Source organism: Cervus elaphus, chromosome 23 (assembly GCF_910594005.1).
Source record: "Cervus elaphus chromosome 23, mCerEla1.1, whole genome shotgun sequence".
In the NCBI taxonomy this organism is placed as follows: Eukaryota; Metazoa; Chordata; class Mammalia; order Artiodactyla; family Cervidae; genus Cervus; species Cervus elaphus.
The window spans coordinates 22,924,688-22,938,997 of record NC_057837.1 but is presented as its reverse complement, the minus strand read 5'-3'; the positions used below and the strand labels follow the sequence as shown (position 1 = coordinate 22,938,997).

Here is a 14,310-nt window from a genome sequence, read left to right as displayed (position 1 = left end):
ACGTATTAGAATAGAGGCAAGAGAAACTGCCCTGGAAGAGTAACCAGAGGGGACTTCCCTGACTGTCCAGGGGCTGAGACTCTCGAGCTCCCAAGGCAGGGGCCAGAGTCAATCCTTGGTCAGGGAACTATACGTCAGATCCTACATGCTGCAGTTAAAGAGTTCACATGTCACAACTAACAGACTAAAGATCTTGTATGCTGCAACTAAGACTTGGCACAGCCAAATAAATAAACACTTAAAAAAAAAGGGTGACCAAAGATATGATTTCACAGAAAAAGACCTCAAAATAACAATTTTAAATGTGTGAGATAGAAATTATTTTTAAAAATAATAAAAGAACCAATGGAGATTCAAGTATAATAATTACAATTCCAAAAATTCACTAGAGATACACTCCACAGTAGATTTATTTATTTATTTTTTTCCACAGTAGATTTAAACTGACAGGAAAGAATTAGCAAACTTGAAGATAGATCAATAGAGAAATTCAAGCTGAGGGACAGAGGGGAAAACAAAAGAACAGTGAACAGAGCCTCAGAGAAAACACCAACATATGCATAATGGGAGTCAGGAGAGAAAGGAGGGGAAAAAGTCCAAAGAGTGTGTGGGTGAAAACTTTCAAAGTTTACTGAAAAATGCTAACCTAAATACATCAGGAAACTCAGTAATTCTGAGTAGGATAAGTTCAAGAATGTCAACAAAAGATGCATCATAATAAAAATGCAAGGAGTCAAAATAAGGAGAAAATTTTGAAGGCAGCAAGGAAGAAATGACTTGTGACTTAGAAGGGAAACCCCTCCCCGTAAGATTAACAGCCTTCTTCTCAACATAAACCATGAAGGCCAGGATGCAGTGGAATAACATATTCAGAGTACTCAAGAAAAACTTGCCGACCAGCAAAACTATTTATCCAAAAAAAAAAAAAGCAAAAAAACTTTTCAATGTAAACAAAAACTGAAGTTCTTCAGTCTGAAAGCAAGTAACCCCAGGTGGTAATTTGAATCCACATGAAAAAGAGCACCAGGAAAGGTAATTAGGTAATTTTAAAAGACAGTATAAATATATGTTTTCTCCTTAACTGATTTAGAAAGCAGTTGTAAATAATAGCTACATGTTACTCTCAGGCCTATAACATATAGAAAGGTAATATTTGTGTAATATCTTTACCAACAACAGCACAAAGGATGTGAGGGGCAGCAAGGCTGTATGGGCTGAGTAAACCACTACAGAAGGTGAAGTAGTAATTTTAAAAGTGTTACTGGATTTCTAACATGAATAGATACAGTTTATATAATGGACATACTACAGTACAGGGTAAAGAGAACAAAGCTATATAGCAGTAATGTTTCTATATATCCCCTGAATTAAGGCAGTATAAATCTGAAGCTGACTGTCATAAGTTAAGATGTATATGGTAAACCCTAGAGCAACCTCTTAAAAAAAAAAAAAACTCAATAAAGTACAGTAAAAAAAAAAAAAAAAAAGCTACATTAGAAAACATTCACTTATGCAAAAGAAAGCAATAATAGAGGAACAAAAAAAGACATTAAAAGTTAAATTCAACTATATCAATAATAACATTAAGTGTAAATGGATTAAATAATCCAGTCAAAAGAGAGTTTTTCACAGAGGATTAAAAAAAAGTCATGATTCATCCCTGTGTAGTCTACAGGAGACACACTTTAGAGTCACAGAGAGAAATAAAATGAAGGAAAAAGGAAGGAAAAAATATCATGCAAATAGCAACCTTAATAAAGCTGGAGTGGCTATACTAATATTAAATATACTTCAAAACAAGAAATACTTGTACAGATAAAGAACATTTTATAATAATTAAAAGGCCAATCCAAGAAAATATACGTTACAAGCATGTGCATCTAATAGAGCACCAAAATACATTTAGCAAAAACTGAGAAATGAAAACAGAAACAGGTGATTCAACAATAATAGTTGGAAACTTCCGTGCCCCCTTCTTTCAGTAATGGAGAAAACAAACTAGACAGAAGATCAACAAGTAAGATTTGAATAAGATAAATCAGGTAGACCTAACAGACATCTGTATAACACTTTATCCAACAACAACAGAAAATACATTCTTCCAGTAAATGTGAAACATATTCCAAGACAGACAATGTGCTCGGTGATCAAATAACTTCAATAAGTTTAAAAGGACAGAAGTAAAAAAAAAATAAATAAATAAAATAAAATAAAATAAAAGGACAGAAGTAATATAAAATATACTCTCTGATCCCAAAGGAATGAGATTGGAAATCAGTAGCAGGGAAAAAATAGGGAAAAGCAATAAATATGTCTAAATTAAGCCACAGACTACTAAACAACAAATTAATCAAAGACGAAATCCCAGGAATCCCCTGCAGTCCAGTGGCTAGGACCCTGAGCTTTCACTTCTGGGGTCCTGGGTTCAATCCCTGGTCAGGGAGGGTCCTGCAAGCCACGTGGCCCAGCCAAAAGTAAGAGAAGAAATCACAAGGGGAATCAAAATTCCCAAAGATAAATGAAAGTGAAGACACAGTACACCTGGTTTTAAGGAATGCAGCTAATGAAGTTCACAGAAATGTATAAATGTCTTTACTAAGAAAGAAGAAAGATCTCAAACCAATAATTTAAACTACCACTTTTAAACACTGGGAAAACAACAACCTATACTTAAAGCAAGCAGAAGGAAAGAAAGAAGAAAAAAGAAAAAATAGACCAGAAATGAGTGAAATAGACTAGAGACTGGAAAAGTAGAGAAAAGTCAATGAATCCAAAGCTGATTCTTGGAAAATATTAATAAGATTGACAGTCATTTAACTAGATTGACCAAGAAAGAAAGAAAGGACTCAAATTAACAGAATCAAAATGGAAAGAGACAGCACTACTAAACTGATAGAAATAAAAAGGACTGTAGAGGAATACTGTGAAATGTAGGCCTAGAGACTGGATACCTATTTCTCTAATAGCTATCAATGAAATGGACAAATTCCTAGAAAGACATAAACTACTAGAACTGAATCAAAGAAGAAATAGAAAAGCAAAACAGACCTATAACAATTGAAGAGACTGAATCAATAATTAAAAAAAAAACAAAAAACTATTCACAAAGAAAAGCCCAGGCCCATATGGCTTCACTGCTGAATTCTACCAAACATTTAAAGAAGAATTAATACCAAAACTTCACAAATCTTCCCAAATATAAAAGAGGGGGAATACTTCCCAAAGGATTTTATAAGCCGCTATTACCCTAACAGCAAACCAAAGACATGAGCAGAAAACTACAGACTAGTGTTTCATGTGAATATGGATATAAAAATTCTCAACAAAATATAGCACACTGGATCCAGAAACTTATAAAAGGTTCAATATCTGAAAATCAATTAATGTAAACTCATCATCAGTTCATAGATTTTTCCCTGTAGCTCAGATGGTAAAGAATCTGCCTGCAATGCAGGAGACCTGGGTTCGATCCCTGGGTCAAGAAGACCCTCTGGAGAAGGGAATGGCAATCCACTCCAGTATTCTTGCCTGGAGAATCCCATGGATAGAGGAGCCTGACAGGCTACAGTTCGTGGGGTCACAAAGAGTCGGACATGACTGAGCGACTAACAGACACATACGCATCATCAGTTCAGGTCAGTCACTCAGTCACGTCTGACTCTGCGACCCCAAGGACTGCAGCACACCAGGCTTCCCTGTCCATCACCAACTCCTGAAGCTTGCTGAAGCTCATGTCCATCGAATCAGTGACGCCATCCAACCATCTCATCCTCTGTTGTCTCCTTCTCCTGCTGCCTTCAATCCTTCCCAGCATCAGGGTCTTTTCCAATGAGTCAGTTCTTTGCATCAGGTGGCCAAAGTATTGGAGTTTCAGCTTCAGCATCAGTCCTTCCAATGAATATTCAGGACTGATTTCTTTTAGGATTGACTGGTTTGATCTCCTTGCTGCCCAAGGGACTCTCAAGGGTCTTCTCCAACACCACAGTTCAAAAGCATCAGTTCTTTGATGCTCAGCTTTCTTTATGGTTCAACTCTCACATCCATACAGGACTACTGGAAAAACCATAGCTTTGACTATATGGGCCTTTGTCAGCAAAGCAATGTCTCTGCTTTTTAATATGCTGTCTAGGTTTGTCATAGCTTTTCTTCCAAGGTCTTTTAATTTCATGGTTGCAGTCACCATCTGCAGTGATTTTGGAGCCCAAGAAAATAAAGTCTCTCACTGTTTGCCATAAAGACTCCCTATTTGCCATGAAGTGATGGGACTGGATGTCATAATCATATTTCTTTGAACTCTGAGTTTTAATCCACCTTTTTCACTCTCCTCTTTTACTTTCATTAAGAGGCTCTTCAGTCCCTCTTCCCTTTCTTCCATAAGCATGGTGTCATCTTCATATCTGAGGTTATTGATATTTCTCCCAGCAATCTTGATTCCAGCTTGTGCTTCATCCAGCCCGGCATTTCACATAATGTACTCTGCATATACATTAAATAAGCTGGCTGACAATATACAGCCTTGTCACGTACTCCTTTCCCAATTTGGAACCAGTCCATTGTTCCCTGTCTGGTTCTAACTATTGCTTCTTGACCTGCATACAGATTTCTCAGGAGGCAGGTAAGGTGGTCTGGTATTCCCATCTCCTTATGAATTTTCCAGTTTGTTGTGATCCACACAGTCAAAGGCTAACTTATCATAAAATCATATCATCCCTGGTGGCTCAGATGGTAAAGAATCTGCCTGCAATTCAGGAGACCCCAATTCAATCCCTAGATTGGGAAAATACCCTGGAGAAGGAAATGGAAACCCACTCCAGTATTCTTGCCTGGAAAATTCCACAGACAGAAGAGCCTGGCAGGCTACAGTCCATAGGGTTGCAAAGAGTCAGATACAACTGAGCAACTAACACTTTCACTTTACTTTCATCATATTAATAAAATAAAAAATAAGATTATCTTAGAAGCATCTTACAAAATCCAACACTCTTGCACGATAAAACAACAAATTAGGAATAAGAGGGAAGTGCCTCAACCCAGTAAAGAATATCTACTAAAAACCTCAGTTAAAAGCATGCTTACTGGTGAAAGAGAGGATGTTCTCCTACTAAGATCAAGAATAAGGCAAGGATGTCTGCCCTCACCACTTCTATTCAACATTTATGAGGTTCTAGCCAGAACAGTTAGGTGAGATAAGTAAGACTAAAAAGGAAGAAGTAAACTGCCCTTGTTTGCTAATAACATGATTTTATACATATAAAATGCTAAGTAATTAACTAAAAAACCAATGGAACTAATAAAATTAATTCATCAAGATTGCAGGAAACATAAATGTACAAAAATACTTTATGAACAATCTGAAAATGAAATTAAGAAAATAATTTCATTCACAATAGCATCAAACAGAATAAAATACTTAGGAATAAATTTAACAAAAAGAAGTACACACTGCAAAAATTAGAAAACATTGTTGAAAGAAACTGAAGATCAAAACAAATAGAAAAATATCTCCTTTTCATGGATCAGAAAATTTAACATTGTTATTTAAGGCTGCTATTCCCCTAAATGTCAGAGCTAAAACTATAAAACTATTGTGTTGGCAAAAAAGTTCATTTGGCATTTTTCCCCATGACATCTTACAGAAGAAATCAAACGAACATTTTGGCCAACCCAATCCTAGAAGAAAATAGAAGGTTAAGTCTTGACCTTGGATTCAGCAAAAGTATTCTTAGATAGGACAACAGAAGTCCAAGCAGTGCATATCATCAAAATTAAAAACTTTTATGCTTCACAGGACACCACTAAGAACCTGAAAAGACAACCTACACAATGGAAGAAAATAGTTGCAAATCCTTTATTTGATAAAGGATATCCAGAATATAGAAAGAACCAACCCATACAACTCAGTAATAAAGAAAAATCTGGGGCTTCCCTGGTGGTCCAGTGGTTAAGACTCCCGAGTTCCCACTGCAGGGTGTGTGGGTTCAGTCCCTAGTTGGGGAACTAGGATACCACATGCCACACAGCACATTAAAAAAAAAAAAAAAAAACCCTTACCCAAATAAAAAAGGATCTGAACAGACATTTCTCCAAAGAAAATATACAAGTAGCCAATAAACATGGGGAAAAAAAATGTTCAGTATCTCTCATCATTTGGGAGATGCAAATCAAAACCACAAGATACCACTTTACACCCACTAAGATGTGGAATAATACAAAAAAAATGGATTATGAGTTTTAGGAGGGATGTAGAGAAATCAGAAGCCTCTCATACTGCTGATGTGAATGTAAAATGGTGCAGCCATATTGGAAAACAGTAGGACGGTTCCTCAAAAAGTTAAACCTAGAGTTACCACATGACATAGCAATTCCACTCCTAGGTACATACTATCCACCCACAAAAAGAAAAAAGATAAATGAAAACATATGCCCACACAAAAATTTATACACAAATGTTTATAGCAGCATTATTTATAATAGCCAGAAGATGGAAATAAATGTTTATCAACTGATAAATGCATAAATAAAATGTGGTGTATCCACAATGGAATGCTATCCCCCAGTAAAAAGAAATGAGTATTTTTTTTTGATGGTTAAAATTTATTTATTTTTAATTGGAGGATAATCGCTTTACAATACTGTGCTGTTTTCTGCCTTATATTAACATGAAATCAGCCATACCTATATGTATGTCCCCTTCCTCTTGAACCTACCTTCCACCTCCTACCCCATCCCACCCCTAAAAAGAAATGAAGTATTGATATATGCTACAACTTGGATGAACCTGGAAAACATGACCTAAAGTGAAAGAAGCCAGCCACAAAAATGCACATATTATATGATTCCATTCATATGGAAGTCCAGAATAGAGAAATCTATAGATCCTCTATTAAATCTATGGAATCCATAGATCTATAGAATCTCTACAGGGATTCATAGTTGCTTACTGCTTCATGAGGAGTGGGGTGGGATGAGGAGGATGGAGAATGACAGCTAATGGGAATGTGGGTTCTTTTTGAAGTGATAAAAATGTTCTAAAATTGGTCATGATGATGGCTGCAGATATCTGAATATACTAAAAACCACTGAATTATACACTTTACGTGGATGAATTGTATAGTCTGTGAATTATATCTCAGTTAAGCTGTAAAAAAAAAAAAAAGTCTTCATGTACTGTTCTAGAATAATCTCCAAAATATTTTGTTAAATAAGAAAATAAGATGCAAGAGTTTAAAAAAAAGTTATTCCGTATTCTATATGTAGGTTGTGTATCCTATAGTTACATGAATCTATAAATGTGTTAAAATATATAGAACTGTACAACAAAAGAAGAAAAGATAATTTTATTGTATGATGATGTAAAAACATAAAATCTTTAAAAAATACAGTAGAATTGAGAGGAGAGACATTGTCACCAGAGTTGGTAGTTCTGGTGGTGGACATTGAGAGAATCTTCAAGAAGAAGGTTACACTTGCAAGTACCTTGAAGGATGGTTTGGCTCTGGACAGATATTTAAGGAGAGGTCTGATAAAGAAAAAATCATTTCAGACAAATGTTAACAATGGCTAAGAGTACAGGGTAGGGAATTTTTTTTTTTTTTTAATTGGAGCATAATTCCTTTACAGTGTTGTTAGCAGGGTGGGGAATTTGTGACCATCTGGGGAGCATTAAGATAGCTCAGTAGTGAAAAAAAAAAAAAAATCCACCTGCCAACGCAGGAGACACACGTTCAGTTCCTTGGTTGAGAAGATTCCCTGGATCTTTCCACTGCGGGATCTTCCCACTCCAGATTTCTTGTCTGGGAAATCCTATGGACAGAGAAGAGCCTGGCGGGCTACTGTCCACAGGGTCACAAATAGTCAAACATGACTTAGCAACTAAACCACAAAAGGGAGCATTAATTGTTCAACAGGATGCATACAGGAAAGAAAAGAGATTGTGGATTTCCCTGTGTGTCAGGTTAAGAACTGAATACTTTGTTGTATGGTCACTGGTGAGCCATCAAAGGTACTTGATGAGAACTCTGCCTTAGGGATATTATTTCATAGAACTGCTAACAGGTAAGTTTAGACCAGTTAGAAAGCTGTTATATTAATTTAGTTAGAGAATAAGGAACTAATACAGGTGGTGGAGATCTGAGATGGGAACAGATGGAATCAATATCGTGAAGAATGTGGAGCTGGCTGGAGAGGAAAAAAAAAGTCCCCAAAATTGGCCCTTTGGTTTTGAGCCTATGTGACTGGGATGATAATACTGTTAGGAAAAGGAAGGAAAAGCAGAGAAGTTGATGAGTTTAGGTTGGGATTTGTTTAGTTTGAGGAGCTAAGAGATCTCTAAGTAAGAGACTTAAATGGCAGTTAGACAGGGAAGCCCGTGGTATGGTCAGCACCACACCCACAGATTAAACCAACCTTGCATGGAAAACATTTGGGGATAAAAATCTAGAAAGTTCAAAAAGGCAAAACATGAATTTGCATCACATTGGCAACTACTTACACAGCATTTAGACTGTGTTAGGTACTGTAAGTGATCTAGAGATGATTCAAAATATACAAGAGGATATCGTAGGTTATATAAAATGTGAGAAGGATACATGGTAATACAATCAGAATTTTGAGTTGGGAAAGCTGGAAGTCAGGAAAGCTTACATTGGATAACCTCAAGTTTTTTCCCATAAAATAAGCAAGGTCATTCATAGAGTGGAAAGTAGGGGATAGAATTAAAGAGTGTTTCTAAGCAGCTTTAAATATTTTCTCTAATTCTGCCCTTTGTATGAATGAAAAACAAATGATCCACATCAATTATAAAAGGTAATATTTACTGAGCCTTTACCATCTGCTAGGTATCATGCTAAGAGCTTATTTCAAACTTAGAACATCCCTAACAGACAAAAGGTATTAGCAGTTTTATCCACACATTACAGAGGGTAATACATGAGATAGACAAAGGATTGGAAACAGCTCAAGGTTACCTAGCTAATCAGAGGTGGAACCAAGACCAAATACAAGATCTAACTATGAGCTGGTCACAGGATATTTTCTGAGGTTTTACTTTCAAATTTCTTTAAAGCAGTGAAATATTGGTTAAAGCAGTGAAATATTGGTTCAAGAATTTACATGGATTAAGGGAAATAGAATACAAAGTATGTATTCCATGTATACAATGGAATGTAACCACAATAAAGTTAATAAATGGAGAGAGGATGGCTTGTTTAATAAATGCACTAAGATAACTATCCACTGTAATTTTTTAATTTTGATCTCCTGTTTAAAGTACATATATAGCAGCAATCAGAGCAGTGGTTGTTTATGGTAGGGCTGAGATGGACTCAGGTAACAGCAATATTCTATAATTTGATTAGAATGTTAACTACATGTTTTGGTCAAAATTCATTGAAACGTACATTTAAAGTCTGTACATTCCACTCTATGTAAATTTTATAGCAGTTTTAAAAAGGGAAGTCTATCTATAGACCTCTAAGACATCATTAAATGAAAAAAAAAAAAAAAACCCAAACTATTGTGAAAAAAATTTAAAAAGCAAACTGTAAGGTGAGACATACAATATAATACCATTTATTTATAAGAAAGGGAATAATTCTTTCTGTGGATCACTTGTGTATATATGTAAATGTCTCATGGTTCTTGGGTCAAACTGCCCTACTCCACCAAGAGGTCCTTCCTCCAGGATCAATCTTAGTGCCCTCAGGGTGTCTTTCTGGGATGCAAAGAAAGACTTTTATATTACAACATCATTAGTTTTAAGAGTAAATCTCTCCACTGTTCATAATACTCATAATAGTCTCCAGTGAAGAAAGATATTCTTTCAGGAAACTGTACCTAAAAAACATTATGTGTTTATATAATGATTTTGAAAACTAGTACATCTTCAGAAGCAGCCTTGTATACGGGGGCTGAATGGGCTGAGTTCTTGTCCTGACTCTGCCACTTGATTAGACTGATGTTTGGAGCAACTCCTTTAATCTCTCTGGGCTTCAGTTTTCTTTTGGTTAGAAAGAATGGACTGAACTGATGACTGAGGATCCATCGAGGCCTAAGATTCAATAAACTCTGTTCCTTCCCATGGACCTTGTATGAAATAGGTCACCTCACCTACAATAAACATGTGGAAAGTCAGCTTTTCTCTTTTGAAACAGGTGACAACCAAAGCCAAGCAACTGAAGGATTCAGTTACCTGCTCCCCAGGTGAGTCAGCACCCACTCCATCCCAGTTATCTCAAGCCATGTCTTCAAAACAACCCCCCTTTCACAACTGCTTTAAAAAGGATGGTGTTTAATAGTTGTGCCCAATGGACTCTACTGGTCATCTCTCTAAAAAGGGTCCATTTACAAGCACCCACCAGCCAATCCAGCCCTGCACATACAGTGGTGCTAAGATGTACTTAAATAAGTTTGAGGAGCTGTAGAAACCTTGTTCTTCTTTAGTATGGGGGGAGGGGACACATGGGAAAGCCAGTCTATACCATTTTTTCCACGCTGACCACAGTTGCCACCGCACACACAGAGCATCCTTGAGAACAGATCAAGCAGCTTCCCCAAGAATCTGTGTTTTGCAGAATCCGTTTTCTCAAAGACTAAACGGAATTTTTAAGAACCCCATACGGTTTACTTGAAACCAGGAAGAAGTGCCTCTTCAACCTTCCAACTCTACTTAAATACAGGTCCCTGTACTTGATGTAACCAGCCAGCAACCAGCAAACCCTGAGATCTGGAAACGTCTCCCTGAGGAGGACAGGGCATGGATGCTAAGGGCTCAAGGGGGAGGGCATTCCCGATTGCTTTCCCACCAGGACAGCTGTTGGTCTGGCGGGAAGGCAGGGACTGCCAAAGAGCGTTCTGTGAAAGATGCCCCCCTCCAAGACGGTCTCCAGAAACATGCTCTTGAAAAGGCAGCGGGGAGTTGGGTGGGGCCTGGACAGACAGGTCTTTCTAGAGAGTCGGAGGGGTCAGGAGTATGTGAGGAGGGCAGGAAAGGCGGTGTTGAACATCTGGGGGGTCTCTGAGGTGACACCTGTGGAGGTGGTGGCACGGGAAGCAGGTTGGTGCAGGGGCGGGGCCCGGGCAGACAGCGAGCCCCGTGGAGGGTCTGACACATTCAGGCTGCTGACACGCGTGGAGTCAGCAGCAACCCTGGGTCCTGAAGAACATCCTTTCTCACCTAGAAAGTAGGCGGTTACTCCCTGCATTTCCTCTGATCACAGCCGACTCTGGAGGCCCCTGTTCCTCAGGGTGGTGGAAGGACCACGGCCCGGAATCAGACAGAAGCGAGTTCAGACCGCAGCTCTGCTGCTGCTGAGGCTGACGTGCCTCCCTGCACAACTAGGGTAGTGATGGCTCTCTTTCTAGAGTACTGCGAACATCAGTAGAACACACGCAGAATGCCCCACCACTGTCTGCTGCGGCGCCGCCGTGGCTCCTGTTCCCCGAACCCACCTTGTCTCTCCGTGTGTCCCTCCACACAGGGATGGTCAGGCTCTCGGAACTCAGATCCACAGCTCAGAACTCCAGGCCCACCAGGACCATCGCAGCCTTGCCGGACAGCATCATCACCCAGCGGGAAGGGGCCCAGTCCGCCACGGAGGAGGAGGAGGAGGCGGTGGCCGAGCTGGGGGCAGAGGCTGCGGAGGAGAGCCGGCCGCGGAGGCGGAGGCCGACCCGGCCCGCCGAGCCAGAGGAGCGGGTCCGGGGGAGGAGGCAGAAGGACTTCGACCTGTCAGAGCAGCACGAGTCCAGTGACGAGGAGCACCAGCAGAGAGAGCGCGCGCGAGCTGCAGAGGAGCCCTGGACTCAGAACCAACAGAAGCTTCTGGAACTAGCGTTACAGCAGTACCCGAGGGGATCCTCTGACCGCTGGGACAAGATAGCCAAGTGTGTCCCGTCCAAGAGCAAGGTGGGTGACGCCGGGAAGGCAGGCCTCTGGGGGCTCCAGACACAGGGAAGTGGCTTGTGGCCCCACCTGACCGTCCCACATCTCACGCCGCCTCCGATCCTCTTTCTACCCAACCCGTCCTTCCCCTGCCAGCTGCCTTCCAGTAGGCGTCCTCTGACTGTGAATCTGTGCACTCGACTGAGCATAAATGAGGTCAAGAGTCTAAGTGTCATCATTACACCGACCAGTTATTTTTTCTCATCGAAAACCCCATGCACAGAACATACAGTTCCCCACGACAATGCTACCAACCTTCCGGAGCCTTCGTTCTGCCAGTGGGGGCTGGGCTGGGGGAGGGACTGAGAGGTGGACCGCAGGACCAGGATCCAGCTTGTCCCTGCAGCGCTGTCTGCCCTGTTTGCAGCTCATTAAACACATCGGCAGAGGGTTCCCAGACACCAGCTCAGAAGGGGCGGCGGCCCCTGTGGAGAAGCAGGCCCCACCCGACCCCCCCGCTTTGGCGCTGCCAGTGCGGAGCCTCCCACGTGATCTTCTCAACTCTGGCCCTGCCTGACACACGCGGTCTCCTGGGCTGCTTTCCTCATACCCATACCCTTTGTCTGAGACACCAGGAACACTGAGAAATCAAAAGACCCAATCTCTGCTGCCTTCTGTGCCCACCACTCAGTAGCCTGTGGGCACACTGATGTTCATTTACATTTTTTTTTTTAACATTCTTTTTTTAATTGATATTCAGTGTTGGAAAATCTAGCTCGTGGCCATGGATGTCCCCATGTGCATAGGTCTAGTTTATCTCCTTTGAAATGATGAAGTTCAGAATTCCCGAGGAGAAAAATAAACCATTAGCAGTTGATCTGTTTGAGAAACACAGCTCCTTCCTAGCCCCTCCAACTGATTTGCCAGAAGAAATGATTTTCCCTGAATTCCTCTAGCATTTGTGGGTACACAGGCATTTACAGGTGGGATGAATTGACAGTGGCTTAGAATGAAGGAGCTGCAACCATGGATTCCTCGGGGTGGGATGCTCAAACTCACTGCCTCGGGGGTTTGGAAACCTTCCTGTTTCAGGGAGGATGTCCTGCAAGGGTTCCCTTTAAGCCTGACATCAGAACCAGGGGAGGTTCAGCCACCCCTGCTGGCTCGCTGCCCCTGGGTGCCTCCCTGCAAGTGGCCCGCAAGCCACTGGGGCCTGAGAGAGGAGCCGGGCCCCCGGCGCCGCCCGGGCAGGCCTGCTGCTCAGAGCCCAGAGCCCTCAGGTCCTCCAGCGGAGCGCTGGGCTGCTGAGCACCACATCCCACACTTGGCTCTGCCAGGGCAGAACAGTTAGGAAAAGGCTGATATTTTAGGCAGGTGGTCCTTGGGGATGCAGAAGAAGCACTTGTTAGGTGTTTCTCTCGGAACACTACTAAAGCCAAAACCCCAGGAAGAAAGTGAACACTCATTCTTTGTCCCGGGCAGCTGATAAAGTCATCTGCAGCAGACCACAAACCAGTGGCCTAGTTTCCCACATGACCTTAAGTTAGTGAAGGGTTACGGTGCCTCCGGGGTGTTTCTGAACAGAAACAGAGATGGTTGTGGAAAGTGATACACAAGGGAGCAGCGAGGCCGCTCCATGCTTCATCAGGGTCCTCACCCCAAGGAGCGGCAGCAACAGGCAGCAGGGTCTTAAACTGCTAATTCTGCAGTCTGAGGGGCTGGAAGACCCGCCGGTGCTGGGGCGTGCCCGAGGAGAGCAGGGCATGCTCCCCAGGAGGTCCAGGCCGACAGGACAGCCCTTGGTCAGCAGTGGGCATGGCGGGCTAACCCCACAAGGGGCACGCTGATTGTAACTGTCACCACACCACCTCTTTTTCTTTCTCCAGGAAGACTGTATCGCTAGATACAAGCTGCTGGTTGAACTGATTCAAAAGAAAAAACAAGCTAGAAGCTGAATCCTCTGGAAGATGTTTACCTCCATTTTCCAAAAGGATTATTTTAAAACTCTTATGCAGAAATTTGCATTTTGTACCTCAGTATTTCTATACGTCATGTGCCTTAGTGAAAAAAAAAAAATTAAAAATTTAAAATAAATGTTGTTATATTGTTTAAACATATTGTGTTAACAGAAAAAAACAGATTTGGGTATTTTATAGATTATTTTCTCTCTCATCACTGCAAAGCTTAATTTCCTGGGGACAAACAGAATAGTGCTTTTCTAACAGTCAGGCAAATGTATGAAGGAACATGAGTGAACTAATGTATAAGAATTAAAACATCATGTTTTTTTGACCAAAGATCACACCACTTGATGAGTAGCAGGATGCTGGTATTTTGGGCAGAAAAAAACCTGGTTGGTGTACTGAGCTAGCTAGTAGTAGTGTGGGGTTATCTTAACTCTATGTATTAATATGTAGATTAACATATGT

General features: G+C 40.9%; 1 protein-coding gene across 1 annotated transcript in view; it reads left to right on the top strand.

Annotated features, from left to right (window-relative positions):
• Positions 1–13,975, top strand: part of DNAJC1 (DnaJ heat shock protein family (Hsp40) member C1) — a 191,057-nt gene extending 177,082 nt beyond the window's left edge. The window contains exons 10-12 of the mRNA XM_043884619.1: positions 10,152–10,200; positions 11,478–11,905; positions 13,768–13,975. Of these exons, the coding sequence (XP_043740554.1) occupies positions 10,152–10,200; positions 11,478–11,905; positions 13,768–13,836 (546 nt within the window). The 3' untranslated portion in view covers positions 13,837–13,975. The remainder of the gene's footprint in view (positions 1–10,151; positions 10,201–11,477; positions 11,906–13,767) is intronic.
• Positions 13,976–14,310: the final 335 nt, after the last annotated feature.